This window comes from Gobius niger (genome assembly GCF_951799975.1).
Source record: "Gobius niger genome assembly, chromosome: 16".
Classification (NCBI taxonomy): Eukaryota; Metazoa; Chordata; class Actinopteri; order Gobiiformes; family Gobiidae; genus Gobius; species Gobius niger.
The window spans coordinates 30,016,360-30,038,892 of NC_136867.1; the positions used below are offsets into that span (position 1 = coordinate 30,016,360).

Here is a 22,533-nt window from a genome sequence, read left to right on the forward strand (position 1 = left end):
CTGATTTTTTTCTAATTTTTTGCCAATTATTTTTCTCAATTTTTGCCCTTTTTAAAAATATTCTTCCTGATTTTTTTCCACAATTTTTCCTTATTTTCCCGCACAATTTTTCCTTATTTTTTCTAAAAAAAAATCTTAATTTTTCCCTATTTTTTTCTCAATTTTTGCCATTTTTTTTCTCAATTTTTGCCCTTTTTAAAAATATTCTTCCTGATTTTTTTCCACAATTTTTCCTTATTTTTTTCTAATTTTTTGCCAATTATTTTTCTCAATTTTTGGCCTTTTTGAAAATATTCTTCATAATTTTTTTCCACAATTTTTCCAGATTTTTTCTAAATTTGGGCCTTTTTTAAAAAATATTCTTCATAATTTTTTTCCAATTTTTTTCCAATTTTGCCCTTTTAAAAATATTCTTCCTGATTTTTTTCCACAATTTTTCCTTATTTTTTTCTCCATTTTCCCCCCATTTCTTGACATTGGAAAATATGCAAATTTACAATATCAGGTTCAACTTCCCAACAGCTCTTATAAGATCTGTGTACGAGATCTCGCCCGGCTCTAGTTTTTGTGACACTTTTCCCTTAAATTATGACAAATCCTAAATCCGGACTAAAAGGAGTCTAAACGGGTCTGAGACTGGACTTTTTCTGGGGAGATGATGATGATTTCAAGGGACAGGCCACCGTTTTTCCAGAGATATGTTCTCACCTGAGCTTAGAAGAGCTGATACGTACCTGCCTGGTCTTTGTGCCCGTTTGGAGCCATAGGAACACATTGGGAGAGGCCAATGTGTTCCTATGGCTCCAAACGGGCACAAAGCAACACACTGGCCTCTCCCAATGTGTTCCAATGTGTTCCTATGGCTCCAAACGGGCACAAAGGAACACATTGGCCTCTCCCAATGTGTTCCTATGGCTCCAAACGGGCACAAAGGAACATACTGGCCTCTCCCAATGTGTTCCAATGTGTTCCTATGGCTCCAAACGGGCACAAAGGAACATACTGGTCTCTCCCAATGTGTTCCAATGTGTTCCTATGGCTCCAAACGGGCACAAAGGAACACATTGGCCTCTCCCAATGTGTTCCTATGGCTCCAAACGGGCACAAAGGAACACACTGGCCTCTCCCAATGTGTTCCAATGTGTTCCTATGGCTCCAAACGGGCACAAAGGAACATACAGGCCTCTCCCAATGTGTTCCTATGGCTCCAAACGGGCACAAAGGAACACACTGGCCTCTCCCAATATGTTCCAATGTGTTCCTATGGCTCCAAACGGGCACAAAGGAACACATTGGCCTCTCCCAATGTGTTCCAATGTGTTCCTATGGCTCCAAACGGGCACAAAGGAACACACTGTCCTCTCCCAATGTGTTCCAATGTGTTCCTATGGCTCCAAACGGGCACAAAGGAACACATTGGCCTCTCCCAATGTGTTCCTATGGCTCCAAACGGGCACAAAGGAACACACTGGCCTCTCCCAATGTGTTCCAATGTGTTCCTATGGCTCCAAACGGGCACAAAGGAACACACTGGCCTCTCCCAATGTGTTCCAATGTGTTCCTATGGCTCCAAACAGGCACAAAGGAACACATTGGGAACACATTGGGAGCCATAGGAATACACTGGGAGAGGCCAAATGCTAACAACATCTTTGGTTGTTTTGCGTGACTGAGCGCACACACAAAAACCAGAAAGGTACAAATCAACTCGTCTAAGCTCAGGTAAGAACATGTCTCAGTCTGGAAGAACGGTGGCCTGTTCCTTTAAGTTCATCTCTGACCCCTGGGTGACCCCTGAGTGACCCCTGGGTGACCCCTCACTGGCCCGTGCTTTTGTTTTGAAAGGGATCATGAAAAGTGTGAGGAGCAGGAAACGCCGACGCCTTCACAGAGAGCGGACGCCATCTTGTTTTTTCCTGAAACGCGGAAAACAATACGACGAACGGTCTCGATTCATCAGGGCTCCGGGTTTGACCTGTTCCGCGCCGACCTCCCCCTGCTACATATCTTCAGAAACTACAAGGTCTTAGCTTTCAAATCAGGCTCTGGGATAAAGACTGAACAAAAACAGAGCAAAGACATGACATAAAGGCGTCAAAAGAGCAACAAAAGACTGACAAAAACGTGCGACTAAAAGGTTTAGGTCGGCTTTGTAGGTCTTAGCTTTCAAATGACAAAAACGGGCCGGAAAAGAAGCAATAACGCGATGAATAAAGCAACAGAAAGCGACTCAATAGTGATAAAAAAGAGACAAAGAAGCAGCAAAAATGTGACATGAACGCGGCGACAATGCTACGAAAAAGAGACGAAAAATGAGCAAAAATTAGAGAAAAATTTGACCAAAAAATTGACAAAAGTATGTCAAAAATTGATAAAAATTAGACAAAAACATGATTTAAAAATTTACAAAAATGGAGGAAAATTAGACAAAAATATGACAAAACATGTACAAAAAATTGACAAATAATTGACAAAAAAATACAAAAAAAATTACGAAAATTAGACAAAAAAATTATTACAAAAAAAATGACTAAAAATTGACCAAAAAATGACGAAAATGAGACAAAAAATAAAATAAAAATTGGACAAAAAGCAACAAAAAAACATGACTATGCGACAAAAATATTACAAAAAATTGACAAAAAGTTTATTTAAAAATAACAAAAATTAGACAAAAATATGACAAAAAAATGGACGAAAACAAGACAAAAATCTGATAAAAAATTTACCACAAATATGACGACAACAATTGACGAAAATGAAACAAAAATATGATTAAAAAATTGACTAAAAATTGACCAAAAAAATGAAAAAATTGGACAAAAAGCAACAAAAAACTATGACTTTGCGACAAAAAAGCGTAAAAACATGGCTAAAAAGTGATGAAAAGGCGACAAAAATAGGTTTTCAGTTTTGTCTTTGGAACGAGGCGTTGCTCCGGCCTGAAGGCTGTAAACTCCAGAGGATTTGCTTTTAGATTTGGGTCAAACTGAAGTGGAGTAAAGATCAGGCGCTGGTTGTGGAGAACGTTCTGGAGTTTCTGAGGCTCAAAGGTCGGCAGCGTTAAGCCCTCAGAGCCAGAGTCTGTGGTAATGGACGGAGGGATTTTGCAGAAGTGAAGTGAGCAGAACATGTGACAGACTCCAGACCTAAACCCCCCCCCTCCCCCCGTACCCTGAACCAACAGCTCCCCCCCCCTCCTCCTACTGCCCCATGAGGCTTTAACCCAAACTCACTTCATTTGAGCCAAGACGAGACCAAACCTTCTCTTAACCCGAGCAGATTTATGGAATTTCTTCCTTAAGATGATCGATCACAATATGGTGACCCCTGACCAAGCCACAGCCATCCAGTAACTGAACCTGTGACACTCGGCCGCTGTGGGATCCAGAACAGGGCCGGGCTCTTGGAGCAGACCCAGGTCCAGAGGTTTATCCGAGTCTGATAAGTGGAACAACATGAGCTAATATTAGATCTGTCCTATAGACTCTTCATGGTGTTCAGGACGTCACTGCTTTTGTAAAGTGTCAGTGACAGAGGAGATACAGGGGAGGAGAGAGTGAGTTCACCCTTAACACTCACTTTTCTGCCTAAATCAGGCACTAAATGTGGTCGGATCTGTATCACAAGTATGAATAAACAACTCACTACTTCATTACTATCACTTTTTAATAAATTTTTCATCATATTTTTGTCACTTTTTTTATCATATTTTTGTCACTTTTTTTGTCATATTTTTGTCACTTTTTCGTCATATTTTTATCACATTTTTGTCACTTTTTTATCACATTTTAATAATTTTTTTAACATATTTTTGTCATTTTTTTATCACATTTTTGTCACTTTTTTATCATATTTTTGTCACTTTTTTATCATATTTTTGTCACTTTTTTGTCATATTTTTGTCACTTTTTTATCATATTTTTGTCACTTTTTTATCATATTTTTGTCACTTTTTTATCATATTTTTGTCACTTTTTTGTCATATTTTTGTCACTTTTTTATCACATTTTTGTCACTTTTTTATCATATTTGTCACTTTTTTATCATATTTTTGTCACTTTTTTGTCATATTTTTGTCACTTTTTTATCATATTTTTGTCACTTTTTTGTCATATTTTTGTAATTTTTGTAATCTTTTTTTGTCACTTTTTTATCATATTTTTGTCACTTCTTTATCATATTTTTGTCACTTTTTTGTCATATTTTTGTAATTTTTGTAATCTTTTTTTGTCACTTTTTTATCATTTTTTTGTCACTTTTTTATCATATTTTTGTCACTTTTTTGTCATATTTTTATCACATTTTTGTCACTTTTTTATCACATTTTAATAATTTTTTTAACATATTTTTGTCACTTTTTTGTCATATTTTTTAAATTTTTTTAATCATTTTTTTGTCACTTTTTTATCATATTTTTTCGTTTTTTTGGTCATTTTTTATCACATTTTGTCCCTTTTTTTATCATATTTTTGTCATTTTTTTAATCCTTTTTTTGTCACTTTTTTTATCATATTTTTGTCATTTTTATCATATTTTTGTCACTTTTTTATCATATTTTTGTCACTTTTTTATCACATTTTAATAATTTTTTTAACATATTTTTGTCACTTTTTTTGTCATATTTTTGTCATTTTTTTAATCATATTTTTGTCACTTTTTTATCACATTTTTGTCATTTTTTTGTCATATTTTTATCATTTTTTTGGTCATTTTTTATCATATTTTTGTCACTTTTTTATCATATTTTTGTAATTTTTTTAATCATTTTTTTGTCACTTTTTTATCATATTTTTGTCACTTTTTATCATATTTTTGTCATTTTTATCATATTTTTGTCACTTTTTGTCATATTTTTGTCACTTTTTATCATATTTTTGTCATTTTCTATCATATTTTTGTCACTTTTTGTCATATTTTTGTCATTTTCTATCATATTTTTGTCACTTTTTGTCATATTTTTGTCACTTTTTTGTCATATTTCTGTCACTTTTTTGTCACATTTTTTGTCATATTTGTCATAGCAAAAATAACATCTCTTTCTATAGGGCTGCAGAAAACACTCGTGCCAGTTTAGAGCCGATACAGCAAGAAATGTTTATTTCAAAATAAAGGTCCAGACCTGACAAATAAAAGGTTGTAGAAAAATGAATTCACGAGTTCATCCAGATGTTTTGCAGATAAACCTGAGACATTGACAACAGTGTGAATAAGTAAGTGAACCCCTGTGTTAAACATCTGTAGTGTCTTTACTAAACTGGGTTCAGATTCAGGGGTGCACTTACTTATCCCTCCCTGTCCTGTGAAGCTTTTCTCCCTTGTTCCTCCCTCTGTAGATGAATTATTGACGTCGTATGAGCTGCGGTGAAGGATGATTAAACCAAATGCATTCTGTCCTCTTTTGGCTGTGCAACACCTCATTTGAAAGCTAAGACCCACAAAACTGAAGTCCATCTTATCCAAAACTGACAGCGTCTCCATCAACGTTGACAACTCTACAGTCCCCCCCTCCCCTCCCCTCAGGTTAAGAGTCTGGGTGTCATCCTGGACAGCACACTCTCCTTTCAGGCCCATATCAGCAATATCACCCGTTCTGCATGTTTCCATCTCCGGAACATCACCCGCCTCCGCCCCTCCCTCACCCCCAAATACAGCTGCCATTCTGCTCCACAGTCTTGTCACATCCCGGTTAGATCACTGTGACTCACTCCTCTTTGGTCTCCCCCAAAAATCACTCCACAGACTCCAGCTCGTCCAAAACTCCACCAGAACTCCGTCCGCTCATCACATCAGCCCAGTTCTTCAGCAGCTCCACTGGCTCCACATCAATACAAGATCCTTCTCCTCACCTTCAAATCTCTGGATAACCTGGCCCCTCCTTATCTCACTGAGCTCCTTCATGTGCCTCCTCCCTCCCCACCCTCCGGTCCTCCTCTGCCCCTCAGCCGTCTGTACCCACTGCCCACTCAGCCCCCATGGGTGCTCCAGCTTTCAGCCGCTCAGCCCCAAACCTCTGGAACTCACTCCCCGCTGAACTCCGACAAACGACCTCACTGCCCCTTTTTAAATCTCGCCTCAAAACCCACCGATTTAAAGTCAACTGCTCACTTCGATGTGTTTTATTTTTCATGCTTTTATCATTGTAGCTCATGTAAGGTGACCTTGGGTGTTTTGAAAGGCGCCGACAAACAAAATGTATTATTATTATTATTATAAAACTGAGCTTTTTCCTCACGTTACTGTGTTGTGTCACCTTTTGCATGGTTTTTTTTGTTTCTTTTTTTGTCACATTTTTGTTGATTTTTTGTCACATTTTTGGTTGAGCTTCTTGTCACGTTTTGTTGAATATTTGTCACATTTTTGGTGCTTTTTGCGAGCCCGGCTAACGCCAGACTAAAATCACAAGTGATATTTAGTCTGGGGACATGAGTGCGGATCGGGACGTTTTTTTATGTCCGATCCCGGCCCTCGTCCGACAGAGCAATCTTAGTTAGTTAATTTTTAGTTAGTTAATTTATTTTCTTCGGTCATTATGAACATTTAAATCACATGTCACATGTTTTCCAAAGATCTTAGACATTATACAATAAGAAAACACATACATTAAGATTTTAATCTAAATGATGCCTGACCGAAAGGGGTTTAGGCTGAAGCCGAGACTTATTCTGCCTAAACCCCTTTTACAAACTGTGACTCTGTGTCCAAAGAGACACATTATACACTTTTTTTAATACCAACGATGGAAACACTTTAGCACAAAACTTAAACTTCAACAAACAAAAATTATGCTATGCTTCCTCGATCGACTTCTCTTCTAATGCTCTTCATTCAAGTGTTCTATACTTCTCTATCATGTTTGACTTATACGTTTTCTTAAATGCTTTAATAGTTTTGGAGCCTTAAGTTGAATAGATAAACCGTTCCATAGATCAACGCCTTTAACTGATAAACTCCTCCTCTTAGTATCACTGAGCGCCAGAGGTTTCTGTAGCAGATCAGTTCCTCTAAGGTTGTTTATAGATCCTCTAGTTTGAAACATCTCCTGTAAACTCTGAGGGAGCCTGAGATTGTGAGCTTTGTACATCACAACTGCTGTGTAAACATCAACAAGATCATGCAATTTTAGGATATTTAGTCTGATAAAAAGTGGATTTGTTGGAGCCAAGTATTCTGCAAGGGCTGATCACTCGAACTGCTTTCTTTTGCAATAAGAAGAGAGGTTGTATGTTAGTTTTATAGGTTTTCCCCCATATTTCCACACAATAGCTAAGATATGGAAGGATGAGGGAATTGTACAGCATATATAATGCATTTTGATTCACAGAGGTTTTAATTTTACATAGTACGGCAATAATTTTAGAAATTTTAGTCTTTAGTGTATTTATGTGCACTTTCCAATTTAACTTATCAACAATAATGATTCCCAAAAACTTTGTTACAAACACCCTTTCGATTTCTACCTCCCCAATTTTGAGTCGACACGGTTTATTTACTTCCTTGTTTCCAAATACAATATATTTAGTTTTATGCATATTTATGGAAAGCTTATTTATATCAAACCATTTTTTTAGTATCTTAAGCTCAGTTCCTGCTGTATTCAAAAGCAGCTCGAGATCTTTTCCAGTTCGAATCCGAGCCGAGCCCGTCAGGCATTTAGATATTTGTTTTTCCCGACACAATTAAAATCACACTTTTTTCATAAGCCTGTGGAGCTGTGCCGTCCCGTGGCCCACGAGACGGGTTCGTACGGGTCCCGTCGGACCTCGGGCGGGTCGCAGCGCTTTACTGGGGACACCAATTCATGTTCTCGTAGGAGGGGTGTGGTTTACGAATGTCTATGATGCGACTGTAGCCAATCGTATGAGATGACTTATGATGGACCCGCTGTAAACTTTTGAGCTAAACTATTTAGAACAAGGTCTAAAGCTCGACCCAAAAATACCATCGTGCCTGCTGCTTCATGTTGGATCCTTAAGGCGAGACACTGCAGGTGAATAGGGAAAAAAATGTATATTTACAGATATCAATTTGAAACTGTTGCTGTCGATCACTGGCATAAATGTAAGAAAAAAATACATTGCAAGTTTTCTGTCATTTTATCTTTTCATATAAGAACAAGGTGTTTTATGCCTAAAAATGCCCCAAATTTCCCATCTTTTCGGCGACGAAATCTGAATAATGTATAGAGCTACATTCAAATTTACAGTTTCATTTTATTGATGAATGAGTTACCGAGACTTTTTCAGAGGGGATTTTGGATTTCTTGTTTAGTTTTAAAATAATCTGTTTTTTAGTGGAAAATTTTGTAAAAATTTAATTTTCGCCTTATTTTTTGACATTCAAAACTCAATAAATGGGGCTTAAGGGATTAAATAATAAAAAATCCCTCTGAAAAAATCTTCCAAATATTGTTCAGTCCAAGGCTGGAAAATGTGAAGTCTTTAGGTCCGACTGACGTGGACATAGTGTCGCCACAATGACAGAAAAATGTGTTTTGAGAAAAAGGCCCTTGAAATTGCATTCTCCCATATAAGTCTATGGGGGAACATTGAATCAGCGCAATATTTAAACATGTTCTTGTGAAGATTAGGTATATTTTCTGTTTCCGGGTGAAAGCTTGTATGTTCAGAGACCAATTTGGCCCAAAACCTGAAAACTGAAAAAATTTAGTTTTGCCTGTAGTGTCTCCCCTTAAGTTGAATAGATAAACCGTTCCATAGATCGACGCCTTTAACTGATAAACTCCTCCTCTTAGTATCACTGAGCGCCAGAGGTTTCTGTAGCAGATCAGCTCCTCTAAGGTTGTTTATAGATCCTCTAGTTTGAAACATCTCCTGTAAACACTGAAGGAGCCTGAGATTGTGAGCTTTGTACATCACAACTGCTGTGTAAACATCAACAAGATCATGCAATTTTAAGATATTTAGTCTGATAAAAAGTGGATTTGTTGGAGCCCAGTATTCTGCAAGGGCTGATCACTCGAACTGCTTTCTTTTGCAATAAAAAGAGAGGTTGTATATTAGTTTTATAGGTATTCCCCCATATTTCCACACAATAGCTAAGGTGTGGAAGGATGAGGGAATTGTACAGTATATATAATGCATTTTGATTCACAGAGGTTTTAATTTTACATAGTACGGCAATAATTTTAGAAATGTTAGTCTTTAGTGTATTTATGTGCACTTTCCAATTTAACTTATCATCAATATTGATTCCCAAAAACTTTGTTACAAACACCCTGTCGATTTCTACCTCCCCAATTTTGAGTCGACACGGTTTGTTTACTTCCTTGTTTCCAAATACAATATATTTAGTTTTATGCATATTTATGGAAAGCTTATTTATATCAAACCATTTTTTTTAGTATCTTAAGCTCAGTTCCTACTGTATTCAAAAGCAGCTCGAGATCTTTTCCAGTTCGAATCCGAGCCGAGCCCGTCAGGCATTTAGATATTTGTTTCCCGACACAATTAAAATCACACTTTTTTCATAAGCCTGTGGAGCTGTGCCGTCCCGTGGCCCACGAGACGGGTTCGTACGGGTCCCGTCGGACCTCGGGCGGGTCGCAGCGCTTTACTGGGGACACCGATTCATATTCTCGTAGGAGGGGTGTGGTTTACGAATGTCTATCATGCGTCTGTAGCCAATCGTATGAGATGACGTATGATGGACCCGCTGTAAACTTTTGAGCTAAACTATTTAGAACAAGGTCTAAAGCTCGACCCAAAAATACCATCGTGTCTGCTGCTTCATGTTGGATCCTTAAGGCGAGACACTGCAGGTGAATAGGGAAAAAAATGTATATTTACAGATATCAATTTGAAACTTTTGCTGTCGATCACTGGCATAAATGTAAGAAAAAAATACATTGCAAGTTTTCTGTTATTTTATCTTTTCATATAAGAACAAGGTGTTTTATGCCTAAAAATGCCCCAAATTTCCCATCTTTTCGGCGACGAAATCTGAATAATGGATAGAGCGACATTCAAATTTATGGTTTCATTTTATTGATGAATGAGTTGCCAAGACTTTTTCAGAGGGGATTTTGGATTTCTTGTTTAGTTTTAAAATAATCTGTTTTTTAGTGGAAAATTTTGTAAAAATTTAATTTTCGCCTTATTTTTTGACATTCAAAACTCAATAAATGGGGCTTAAGGGATTAAATAATAAAAAATCCCTCTGAAAAAATCTTCCAAATATTGTTCAGTCCAAGGCTGGAAAATGTGAAGTCTTTAGGTCCGACTGACGTGGACATAGTGTCGCCACAATGACGGAAAAATGTGTTTTGAGAAAAAGGCCCTTGAAATTGTGTTCTCCCATATAAGTCTATGGGGGAACATTGAATCAGCGCAATATTTAAACATGTTTTTGTGAAGATTAGGGATATTTTCTGTTTCCAGGTGAAAGTTTATATGTTCAGAGACCAATTTGGCCCAAAACCTGAAAACTGAAAAAAATTGAGTTTTGCCTGTAGTGTCTCCCCTTAAATAACCTTTTTTTTATTTATCCGTAAATAAACTACAAGCTTCCGTATATCGAATAGCTCGTCTTCATCTCGCCGTCCCTCCTCGCTCTGTGATTGGTTCCCAAATCCATGGGAACATTTGGGCCATGGTCCCCAGTGTTGTGCAGTTCCAGATGATTCGAGCCACACAGCAGCACAGCGTTAGCCAGGTTAGCTTTTTCCCCAAGAAGCTTTTTGATCAGGGTAAAGCCAAACTGTAGAAAATGGGATCGGTTCAGGCGGGAGTTCAGAGGTTAAAGCGTCTCTAAGCCGGATGCCCCGCCCTCTCACGCGTGTCTGTGGTCAGAGTTGCTCCACAGCTGTTTGTTGCCACACTTTCTGCTGGAGTTTCACGTCCTCCTTTTCCCTCGGCGTTTCCTGAAGCAGCTCTGACTTCATCTACGCTTTACAACCTGCACTTCTTCCTCTCACCACACGGACCGAACCAGGGACGGGATTCACGGCTCTTTTCTGGGAGCCGAGTCTTTGGGATCCGTTCACCCACAGACTCTTTAAAGGCCTTTCTGTCCCATTTCTGTTTCCAAACACTGACAGAACGAACAGTCCGTCTGCAGCTGCATTAATCCTTCACTCACTTCATTTCAGGGTAAAAAGAAACTCGCCTCGTGGACGGATTCGTGGAAATGAGTTCCTCAAATCAAGAACAAATGGACTTATTTGAAGGAAGTGTCGCTGATTCACAGATTTACGTTCGGTTTGCTCGTCCCAGACTGAAACAAACACATGGAAGCAGCAGGTCAGGAAGCAAGGTTAGGTTTGTGAGATCTGTGCAAAATAACCTGAGCTCTGCCATAGCTCTGCAGGAGTCAGAGCCGGAGCCAGAGAGCCAGAGAGAGAGCCAGAGAGCCAGAGAGCCAGAGAGCCAGAGAGCCAGAGAGCCAGAGAGAGAGAGAGAGAGAGCCAGAGAGCCAGAGAGCCAGAGAGCCAGAGAGTCAGAGCCGGAGCCAGAGAGCCAGAGAGAGAGCCAGAGAGCCAGAGAGCCAGAGAGCCAGAGAGCCAGAGAGCCAGAGAGAGAGAGAGAGAGAGCCAGAGAGCCAGAGAGCCAGAGAGCCAGAGAGTCAGAGCCGGAGCCAGAGAGCCAGAGAGAGAGCCAGAGAGCCAGAGAGCCAGAGAGCCAGAGAGCCAGAGAGCCAGAGAGCCAGAGAGCCAGAGAGCCAGAGAGCCAGAGAGCCAGAGAGAGAGAGCCAGAGAGCCAGAGAGAGAGAGCCAGAGAGCCAGAGAGAGAGAGAGAGAGAGCCAGAGAGCCAGAGAGCCAGAGAGCCAGAGAGCCAGAGAGCCAGAGAGAGAGAGCCAGAGAGCCAGAGAGCCAGAGAGTCAGAGTCAGAGAGCCAGAGAGTCTGAGAGCCAGAGAGCCAGAGAGCCAGAGAGCCAGAGAGTCTGAGAGCCAGAGAGCCAGAGAGCCGGAGAGCCGGAGAGCCGGAGAGCCGGAGAGCCGGAGAGCCGGAGAGCCGGAGAGCCGGAGAGCCGGAGCCAGAGAGTCAGAGAGTCAGAGAGCCAGAGAGAGAGCCAGAGAGCCAGAGAGAGAGCCAGAGAGTCAGAGTCAGAGTCAGAGAGCCAGAGAGCCAGAGAGCCAGAGAGCCTGAGAGCCGGAGAGCCGGAGAGCCGGAGAGCCGGAGAGCCGGAGAGCCGGAGAGCCTGAGAGCCTGAGAGCCTGAGAGCCTGAGAGCCTGAGAGCCAGAGAGCCAGAGAGCCAGAGAGCCAGAGAGCCAGAGAGCCAGAGAGCCAGAGAGCCAGAGAGCCAGAGAGTCAGAGAGCCAGAGAGTCAGAGAGCCAGAGAGCCAGAGAGCCAGAGAGCCAGAGAGCCAGAGAGCCAGAGAGCCAGAGAGCCAGAGAGTCAGAGCCAGAGAGCCAGAGAGCCAGAGAGCCAGAGAGTCAGAGAGTCAGAGAGCCAGAGAGCCAGAGAGCCAGAGAGTCAGAGAGTCAGAGAGTCAGAGAGCCAGAGAGCCAGAGAGTCAGAGAGCCAGAGAGCCAGAGAGTCAGAGAGTCAGAGAGTCAGAGAGAGAGCCAGAGAGCCAGAGAGCCAGAGAGTCAGAGAGTCAGAGAGCCAGAGAGCCAGAGAGTCAGAGAGTCAGAGAGTCAGAGAGCCAGAGAGCCAGAGAGTCAGAGAGTCAGAGAGCCAGAGAGCCAGAGAGCCAGAGAGCCAGAGAGAGAGCCAGAGAGCCAGAGAGCCAGAGAGTCAGAGAGCCAGAGAGAGAGCCAGAGAGCCAGAGAGCCAGAGAGTCAGAGAGTCAGAGAGCCAGAGAGCCAGAGAGTCAGAGAGTCAGAGAGTCAGAGAGCCAGAGAGCCAGAGAGTCAGAGAGTCAGAGAGCCAGAGAGCCAGAGAGCCAGAGAGTCAGAGAGTCAGAGAGCCAGAGAGTCAGAGAGTCAGAGAGTCAGAGAGCCAGAGAGCCAGAGAGCCAGAGAGCCAGAGAGTCAGAGAGCCAGAGAGCCAGAGAGTCAGAGAGCCAGAGAGAGAGCCAGAGAGCCAGAGAGCCAGAGAGCCAGAGAGCCAGAGAGCCAGAGAGCCAGAGAGTCAGAGAGCCAGAGAGCCAGAGAGCCAGAGAGCCAGAGAGCAAGAGAGAGCCAGAGAGAGAGAGCCAGAGAGAGAGCCAGAGAGTCAGAGAGCCAGAGAGAGAGCCAGAGAGCCAGAGAGCAAGAGAGAGCCAGAGAGAGAGAGCCAGAGAGCCAGAGAGCCAGAGAGCCAGAGAGCCAGAGAGCAAGAGAGAGCCAGAGAGAGAGAGCCAGAGAGAGAGCCAGAGAGCCAGAGAGCCAGAGAGCCAGAGAGCCAGAGAGAGAGCCAGAGAGCCAGAGAGCCAGAGAGAGAGCCAGAGAGCCAGAGAGCCAGAGAGCCAGAGAGCCAGAGAGTCAGAGAGCCAGAGAGCCAGAGAGCCAGAGAGTCAGAGAGTCAGAGAGCCAGAGAGCCAGAGAGCCAGAGAGCCAGAGAGCCAGAGAGCCAGAGAGCCAGAGAGCCAGAGAGCAAGAGAGAGCCAGAGAGAGAGAGCCAGAGAGAGAGCCAGAGAGCCAGAGAGCCAGAGAGCCAGAGAGCCAGAGAGTCAGAGAGCCAGAGAGAGAGCCAGAGAGCCAGAGAGCCAGAGAGCCAGAGAGAGAGCCAGAGAGAGAGTCAGAGAGCCAGAGAGCCAGAGAGCCAGAGAGCCAGAGAGCCAGAGAGCCAGAGAGAGAGCCAGAGAGAGAGCCAGAGAGCCAGAGAGCCAGAGAGAGAGTCAGAGAGCCAGAGAGCCAGAGAGCCAGAGAGAGAGCCAGAGAGAGAGTCAGAGAGCCAGAGAGCCAGAGAGCCAGAGAGCCAGAGAGCCAGAGAGCCAGAGAGAGAGCCAGAGAGAGAGCCAGAGAGCCAGAGAGCCAGAGAGCCAGAGAGCCAGAGAGAGAGCCAGAGAGAGAGTCAGAGAGCCAGAGAGCCAGAGAGCCAGAGAGTCAGAGAGTCAGAGAGCCAGAGAGCCAGAGAGCCAGAGAGAGAGCCAGAGAGCCAGAGAGCCAGAGAGCCAGAGAGCAAGAGAGAGAGCCAGAGAGCCAGAGAGCCAGAGAGAGAGCCAGAGAGAGAGCCAGAGAGCCAGAGAGCCAGAGAAAGAGCCAGAGAGAGAGCCAGAGCCAGAGAGAGAACCAGAGAGCCAGAGAGAGAGCCAGAGAGAGAGCCAGAGAGAGAGCCAGAGAGAGAGCCAGAGAGCCAGAGAGCCAGAGCCAGAGCCAGAGAGAGAGCCAGAGAGAGAGCCAGAGAGAGAGCCAGAGAGAGAGCCAGAGAGCCAGAGAGCCAGAGAGCCAGAGAGAGAGCCAGAGAGAGAGAGCCAGAGAGAGAGCCAGAGAGCCAGAGAGCCAGAGAGAGAGAGCCAGAGAGAGAGCCAGAGAGAGAGCCAGAGAGAGAGCCAGAGAGCCAGAGAGAGAGCCAGAGAGAGAGCCAGAGAGCCAGAGAGAGAACCAGAGAGAGAGCCAGAGAGAGAACCAGAGAGCCAGAGAGAGAGCCAGAGAGAGAGAGAGCCAGAGAGAGAACCAGAGAGCCAGAGAGAGAGCCAGAGAGAGAGCCAGAGAGAGAGCCAGAGAGAGAACCAGAGAGAGAACCAGAGAGAGAGCCATAGAGAGAGCCAGAGAGAGAGAGAGCCAGAGAGCCAGAGAGAGAGCCAGAGAGCCAGAGAGCCAGAGAGCCAGAGAGCCAGAGAGAGAGCCAGAGAGCCAGAGAGAGAGAGCCAGAGAGCCAGAGAGCCAGAGAGCCAGAGAGAGAGCCAGAGAGAGAGCCAGAGAGAGAGCCAGAGAGAGAGAGAGCCAGAGAGCCAGAGAGCCAGAGAGAGAGCCAGAGAGAGAGCCAGAGAGAGAGCCAGAGAGAGAGAGAGCCAGAGAGCCAGAGAGAGAGCCAGAGAGCCAGAGAGAGAGCCAGAGAGCCAGAGAGAGAGCCAGAGAGCCAGAGAGAGAGCCAGAGAGCCAGAGAGAGAGCCAGAGAGAGAGCCAGAGAGCCAGAGAGCCAGAGAGCCAGAGAGAGAGCCAGAGAGAGAGCCAGAGAGAGAGCCAGAGAGAGAGAGAGCCAGAGAGCCAGAGAGCCAGAGAGAGAGCCAGAGAGAGAGCCAGAGAGAGAGCCAGAGAGCCAGAGAGAGAGCCAGAGAGAGAGCCAGAGAGAGAGCCAGAGAGCCAGAGAGCCAGAGAGCCAGAGAGCCAGAGAGCCAGAGCCAGAGAGCCAGAGAGCCAGAGAGCCAGAGAGAGAGCCAGAGAGCCAGAGAGAGAGAGCCAGAGAGCCAGAGAGCCAGAGAGCCAGAGAGAGAGCCAGAGAGAGAGCCAGAGAGAGAGCCAGAGAGAGAGAGAGCCAGAGAGCCAGAGAGCCAGAGAGAGAGCCAGAGAGAGAGCCAGAGAGAGAGCCAGAGAGCCAGAGAGAGAGCCAGAGAGAGAGCCAGAGAGAGAGCCAGAGAGCCAGAGAGCCAGAGAGCCAGAGAGCCAGAGAGCCAGAGCCAGAGAGAGAGCCAGAGAGAGAGAGAGAGCCAGAGCCAGAGAGAGAGCCAGAGAGAGAGCAAGAGAGCCAGAGAGAGAGCCAGAGAGAGAGAGAGAGCCAGAGCCAGAGAGAGAGCCAGAGAGAGAGCAAGAGAGCCAGAGAGAGAGCCAGAGAGAGAGCCAGAGAGCCAGAGAGCCAGAGAGCCAGAGAGCCAGAGAGCCAGAGAGAGAGCCAGAGAGAGAGCCAGAGAGCCAGAGAGCCAGAGAGCCAGAGAGCCAGAGAGCCAGAGAGCCAGAGAGCCAGAGAGAGAGCCAGAGAGAGAGCCAGAGAGAGAGCCAGAGAGAGAGCCAGAGAGAGAGCCAGAGAGCCAGAGAGCCAGATAGCCAGAGAGAGAGCCAGAGAGCCAGAGAGCCAGAGAGAGAGCCAGAGAGAGAGCCAGAGAGAGAGCCAGAGAGAGAGCCAGAGAGAGAGCCAGAGAGAGAGCCAGAGAGAGAGCCAGAGAGAGAGCCAGAGAGAGAGCCAGAGAGAGAGCCAGAGAGAGAACCAGAGAGAGAGCCAGAGAGAGAGCCAGAGAGAGAGCCAGAGAGAGAGCCAGAGAGAGAGCCAGAGAGAGAGCCAGAGAGAGAGCCAGAGAGCCAGAGAGCCAGAGAGAGAACCAGAGAGAGAGCCAGAGAGAGAGCCAGAGAGAGAACCAGAGAGCCAGAGAGCCAGAGAGCCAGAGAGCCAGAGAGCCAGAGAGCCAGAGAGCCAGAGAGCCAGAGAACCAGAGAGTCAGAGAGTCAGAGAGCCAGAGAGCCAGAGAGCCAGAGAGCCAGAGAGCCAGAGAGCCAGAGAGCCAGAGAGCCAGAGAGCCAGAGAGAGAGCCAGAGAGCCAGAGAGCCAGAGAGCCAGAGAGCCAGAGAGCCAGAGAGCCAGAGAGCCAGAGAGCCAGAGAGAGAGCCAGAGAGAGAGCCAGAGAGAGAGCCAGAGAGAGAGCCAGAGAGCCAGAGAGCCAGAGAGCCAGAGAGCCAGAGAGCCAGAGAGCCAGAGAGCCAGAGAGAGAGAGAGAGAGCCAGAGAGAGAGCCAGAGAGAGAGCCAGAGAGCCAGAGAGCCAGAGAGCCAGAGAGAGAGAGAGAGAGCCAGAGAGAGAACCAGAGAGCCAGAGAGCCAGAGAGCCAGAGAGCCAGAGAGCCAGAGAGAGAACCAGAGAGAGAGCCAGAGAGAGAGCCAGAGAGAGAACCAGAGAGCCAGAGAGCCAGAGAGCCAGAGAGCCAGAGAGCCAGAGAGCCAGAGAGAGAGAGAGAGAGCCAGAGAGAGAGAGAGAGAGCCAGAGAGCCAGAGAGAGAGAGAGAGAGCCAGAGAGAGAGAGAGAGAGCCAGAGAGCCAGAGAGCCAGAGAGCCAGAGAGCCAGAGAGCCAGAGAGCCAGAGAGAGAGAGCCAGGGAGCCAGAGAGCCAGAGCCAGAGAGAGAGCCAGAGAGAGAACCAGAGCAGAGAGAGAGCCAGAGAGAGAGCCAGAGAGAGAGCCAGAGAGAGAGCCAGAGAGTCAGAGAGAGAGCCAGAGAGAGAGCCAGAGAGCCAGAGAGCCAGAGAGAGAACCAGAGAGAGAGCCAGAGAGAGAGCCAGAGAGCCAGAGAGCCAGAGCCAGAGAGAGAGCCAGAGAGCCAGAGAGAGAGCCAGAGAGAGAGCCAGAGAGAGAGCCAGAGAGTCAGAGAGAGAGCCAGAGAGAGAGCCAGAGAGCCAGAGAGCCAGAGAGAGAGCCAGAGAGAGAGCCAGAGAGCCAGAGAGCCAGAGAGCCAGAGAGTCAGAGAGCCAGAGAGAGAGCCAGAGAGTCAGAGTCAGAGAGCCGGAACCGGAGCCAGAGCCAGAGCCAGAGCCGGAACCGGAGCCAGAGCCAGAGAGGCAGAACCAGAACCAGAGAGTCAGAGCCAGAGAGCCAGAGATAGCCCTTTTCCACCAGGCTGGTGCCGGTGCTGGTTCTGGGCCAGTTCCAGTTTCAGAACCGGATCTTTCGTTTTCCACTGAAAAAACGCTGGCTCTTAGTTCCAAAATCTGGTGCCGGTCGGGAACCAATTAAAAGCTGGACCAAAAAACGAGCACCGGTGATGTCAGCGGCTGGGGGCGTGGCTCTCTCCTCCAACAAACAATCGATATGAGTTAGTTTGTGCTTAGAACTTCCTGGAGAAACAGTCTCTGTGGGGGAAACTGTTGTTTTGCTTTATGCTCTTTAGCTTAAACAAGAGTTAGAAAGAAGAAATCAAAATGTCAACGGCTGCTGTGACTGAAACATAAACTTATTTTTCGGTATTTTATAACCAGAAGTGGCTGTAGTGAGATGTTACTATCCATTTTTGATGTTGACTTCCCAAAGCGTTGCTATGACAATAGGCACAGCTCTCATTTTGGTGGAAAACCAAGTCAGTCTGGAACCAACCCGGCACCAGAACCAGCCCAGAACCAACACCTTGGTGGAAAAGCCCTCAGAGAGTCAGAGCCAGAGAGCCAGAACCAGAACCACACTGGAAACAAAACACCTGAAGGAGGAAACGACATAAATCTACTTGGTCTCGTCTGAGATCAAATAAAACCTTTTTTATCATATTTTTAAAATATTTTTTAAAATAATTTTTTTAATCATTTTTAAATCATTTTTTATCACTTTTTTATCATATTTTTGTCACTTTTTTATCATATTTTTGTCACTTTTTTGTCATATTTTTGTCACTTTTTTATCATATTTTTGTCACTTTTTTATCATATTTTTGTCACTTTTTTATCATATTTTTGTCACTTTTTTATCATATTTTTGTCACTTTTTTATCATATTTTTGTCACTTTTTTATCATATTTTTGTCACTTTTTTATCATATTTTTGTCACTTTTTTATCATATTTTTATCACTTTTTTATCATATTTTTGTCACTTTTTTATCATATTTTTGTCACTTTTTTATCATATTTTTGTCACTTTTTTATCATATTTTTATCACTTTTTTATCATATTTGTATCACTTTTTTATCATATTTTTATCACTTTTTCGTCACCTTTTTCTTGCGTTTTTGTGCACAGCAGACAGACAGGCTACTTCGATATTTGCCTCATTTGAAAGCTAAGACCTGATAGTTTCTGAACATGTTAGATCTGTCGGTGACTGTATGCAGTGCTAAAGGGGGGGGGGGGGGGACTGTAAATCCTGACGCGTCTTGATCCAAACCTGCGCCGCGTCCCTCCCGCCCCCCCCCCGCGGGCCCAGGGCGCGCCCCGCTCCGCTCCCCCCGCACACCCACCTGATGAACGTGGTCTTCCCGGTGGAGTACTGCCCCACCAGCAGCACCATGGGTTTGCTCTGGAAGTCCGCGGGCTCGAGCGCGGGCGAGTGGAAGTCGTGGAACAGGTACGTGTCCTCCAGCGGCAGCAGCTTCTTGGTGTAGAGCGTCTGCAGCCCCTCCGTGACCGTGGCGTACATCTCCCCCTCCTTCAGGCGGCCGCCCTGCTGCTCCTGCTTCGTCCAGCTGAACATGTCTGCGGGAACAACGACCAGCCCGAACACACGGCTCCCAAGCGGCGGACTTCTGCTTTACGCGCGCCGCGGGTTCCGCTTTCCGCCCGTGCGTCACGGGAGAGAGAGAGAGAGAGAGAGGGGGGAGAGAGGGAGGAGGCGCGCGCAGGGGACACTGGGGCCTCTGTGCACGCGCAGTACGAGGGTGGTACCTGCGCACCACGTGACCGGCTCCACCTCGGGGTTATTTATAGCAGCGCGCGCCCCGGTCCGTGGGTTTCCTGCGCGTTTCCTGTTGATCCCGGACAGAGGGGCATGAGGATGATGTCACTGATCAGCGCGTGGATCCAGATCCTCAGACTAACCTCACTGGGGGGTGTGGCTCGTCTCCATGGAGACCAAAACATTTACTCAAGGACCTACAAAAGTACCTGGAGATGATGTCACGTGAGCACCGTGAGTGCAGAGTAACTGTAAAGTAACTGAGTAAAAGATGGATGTTCCAGATGTGACGTTGGTAAAGTTTGTTTTTTATTGAAGAAGAAGAAGAAGAAGAAGAAGAAGAAGAAGAAGAAGAAGAAGAAGAAGAAGAAGAAGATCTTCATTTAAAGCACACTGCAAAAAGTGGATTCTAAGCAAGTAAAAAATGTCTTACTTTAAGAAATAAGTTCTTATTTTTTCCCTAAAAAGTAATAATGTTTTGCCGAAAAAAATCTTGTTTTAGGAAATAAAATCTAGTCATTTCTTGTTCAGATAAATTTGCTTAAAAAAACATGATAATTTTTCTTGTAACAAGAAAGAAAAACTTTTTGAATCTTTTTCAGTTTTAGACAAAGAATATTTTTTCTAATTGTAGGTCCTTGAAGGTCCCGGGTTCGATTCCCACCAGGACGGGGCCTTTCTGTGCGGAGCATGTTCTCCCCGTGTCTGCCACTAAAACATGTACAATAGGTGAATCCTCCAGCAGGTGATTCTGACCATCAGCCTGGTTCCACATCATGGAGACGGGTCTCCTTAAATATTAGTATTTATTTAAGGGACATTTTGCTTAAATCAAGCAACATTTGAGTAAAATATCCACATTTTTTCACTAAATAAGAATGTTTTCCTTAAATTATTCTATTTTCTGAGGACATTTTGCTTAATTCTAGCTTTTAATTTGCTTAAATTTAGTCTTTCTTGTTTTATGATGAGAAAAATATTCTAGAAGAATGACCCCATTGGCAGATTCTTTCCTTAAAACAAAACAAAGTCTTATTTAAAGATGTTTTTCCTTGTTTTTAGGAGGGCACATTTTGCAGTGGAAACTCTTCTGACTCCACGACATTTATAAATGAAATCAAACTCAACCAAATCCACTTCTCTGGTTTGAGACAGAACAGCCACGTCTCTGCCAGTCTGCCCCGGGGCGGAGGGTGTAACTGTAGAAAGAGTGCCCTCTGCTGGGGGAGAGCGGCACGTGCACCTCGCTCCCACAGTGAGAACACGGTTATTAACCTCTTAACTCCCGCCTGAACCGAGAGGATCTGTTTCCTCACGTCATCACATTTGTTTTCCATCATTTTGTTGTTGGGTTTTCAACTCATTTTTGTCACTTTTTTGTCACATTTCCATCATTGTTTTCGTCTCAGTTTTGTTGCTATTTCCTCACCTTTTTTCCAGAAGCTTTTGGACTGGGGTAAAGCCAAACTGGAGTAAATGTGCTCGGTTCAGGTGGGAGTTAAGGGGTTAAAGAACGAAGCTAATTTATGAAAGAAAATAAATAAGAGTTTCCAGTAACTCACACGTGTTTGAAACCGTGTCAGATGAAGATATGACATCAGAGCTCATGTAGAACATCAGAGCTCATGTAAAAACATCAGAGCTCATGTAGAACATCAGAGCTCATGTAAAAACATCAGAGCTCATGTAGAACATCAGAGCTCATGTAAAAACATCAGAGCTCATGTAGAACATCAGAGCTCATGTAGAACATCAGAGCTCATGTAGAACATCAGAGCTCATGTATAAACATCAGAGCTCATGTAGAACATCAGAGCTCATGTATAAACATCAGAGCTCATGTATAAACATCAGAGCTCATGTAGAACATCAGAGCTCATGTATAAACATCAGAGCTCATGTAAAAACATCAGAGCTCATGTAGAACATCAGAGCTCATGTAGAACATCAGAGCTCATGTAGAACATCAGAGCTCATGTATAAACATCAGAGCTCATGTAGAACATCAGAGCTCATGCAGAACATCAGAGCTCATGTAGAACATCAGAGCTCATGTAGAACATCAGAGCTCATGTATAAACATCAGAGCTCATGTAAAAACATCAGAGCTCATGTAGAACATCAGAGCTCATGTATAAACATCAGAGCTCATGTAGAACATCAGAGCTCATGTATAAACATCAGAGCTCATGTAGAACATCAGAGCTCATGCAGAACATCAGAGCTCATGTAGAACATCAGAGCTCATGTATAAACATCAGAGCTCATGTAGAACATCAGAGCTCATGTAGAACATCAGAGCTCATGTAGAACATCAGAGCTCATGTAGAACATCAGAGCTCATGTAGAACATCAGAGCTCATGTATAAACATCAGAGCTCATGCAGAACATCAGAGCTCATGTAGAACATCAGAGCTCATGTAGAACATCAGAGCTCATGTAGAACATCAGAGCTCATGTAGAACATCAGAGCTCATGTAGAACATCAGAGCTCATGTATAAACATCAGAGCTCATGTAGAACATCAGAGCTCATGTAGAACATCAGAGCTCATGTAGAACATCAGAGCTCATGCAGAACATCAGAGCTCATGTAGAACATCAGAGCTCATGCAGAACATCAGAGCTCATGTAGAACATCAGAGCTCATGTAGAACATCAGAGCTCATGTAGAACATCAGAGCTCATGTAGAACATCAGAGCTCATGTAGAACATCAGAGCTCATGTAGAACATCAGAGCTCATGCAGAACATCAGAGCTCATGTAGAACATCAGAGCTCATGTAGAACATCAGAGCTCATGTATAAACATCAGAGCTCATGCAGAACATCAGAGCTCATGTAGAACATCAGAGCTCATGTAGAACATCAGAGCTCATGTATAAACATCAGAGCTCATGCAGAACATCAGAGCTCATGTAGAACATCAGAGCTCATGTAGAACATCAGAGCTCATGTAGAACATCAGAGCTCATGTAGAACATCAGAGCTCATGTAGAACATCAGAGCTCATGTATAAACATCAGAGCTCATGTAGAACATCAGAGCTCATGTAGAACATCAGAGCTCATGTAGAACATCAGAGCTCATGTAGAACATCAGAGCTCATGTAGAACATCAGAGCTCATGTAGAACATCAGAGCTCATGTAGAACATCAGAGCTCATATAGAACATCAGAGCTCATGTAGAACATCAGAGCTCATGTAGAACATCAGAGCTCATGTAGAACATCAGAGCTCATGTATAAACATCAGAGCTCATGTAGAACATCAGAGCTCATGTAGAACATCAGAGCTCATGTAGAACATCAGAGCTCATGTATAAACATCAGAGCTCATGTAGAACATCAGAGCTCATGTATAAACATCAGAGCTCATGTAGAACATCAGAGCTCATGTAGAACAT

General features: G+C 44.7%; 1 protein-coding gene across 1 annotated transcript in view; it reads right to left on the reverse strand.

Moving 5' to 3' along the window:
* ehd4 (EH-domain containing 4) overlaps positions 1-19,098 on the reverse strand; it is a 66,672-nt gene extending 47,574 nt beyond the window's left edge. Inside the window, exon 1 of the mRNA XM_079573507.1 lies at positions 18,694-19,098. Coding sequence (XP_079429633.1) covers positions 18,694-18,926 — 233 coding nt within the window. The 5' untranslated portion in view covers positions 18,927-19,098. The remainder of the gene's footprint in view (positions 1-18,693) is intronic.
* Between the last annotated feature and the right edge of the window lie 3,435 nt (positions 19,099-22,533).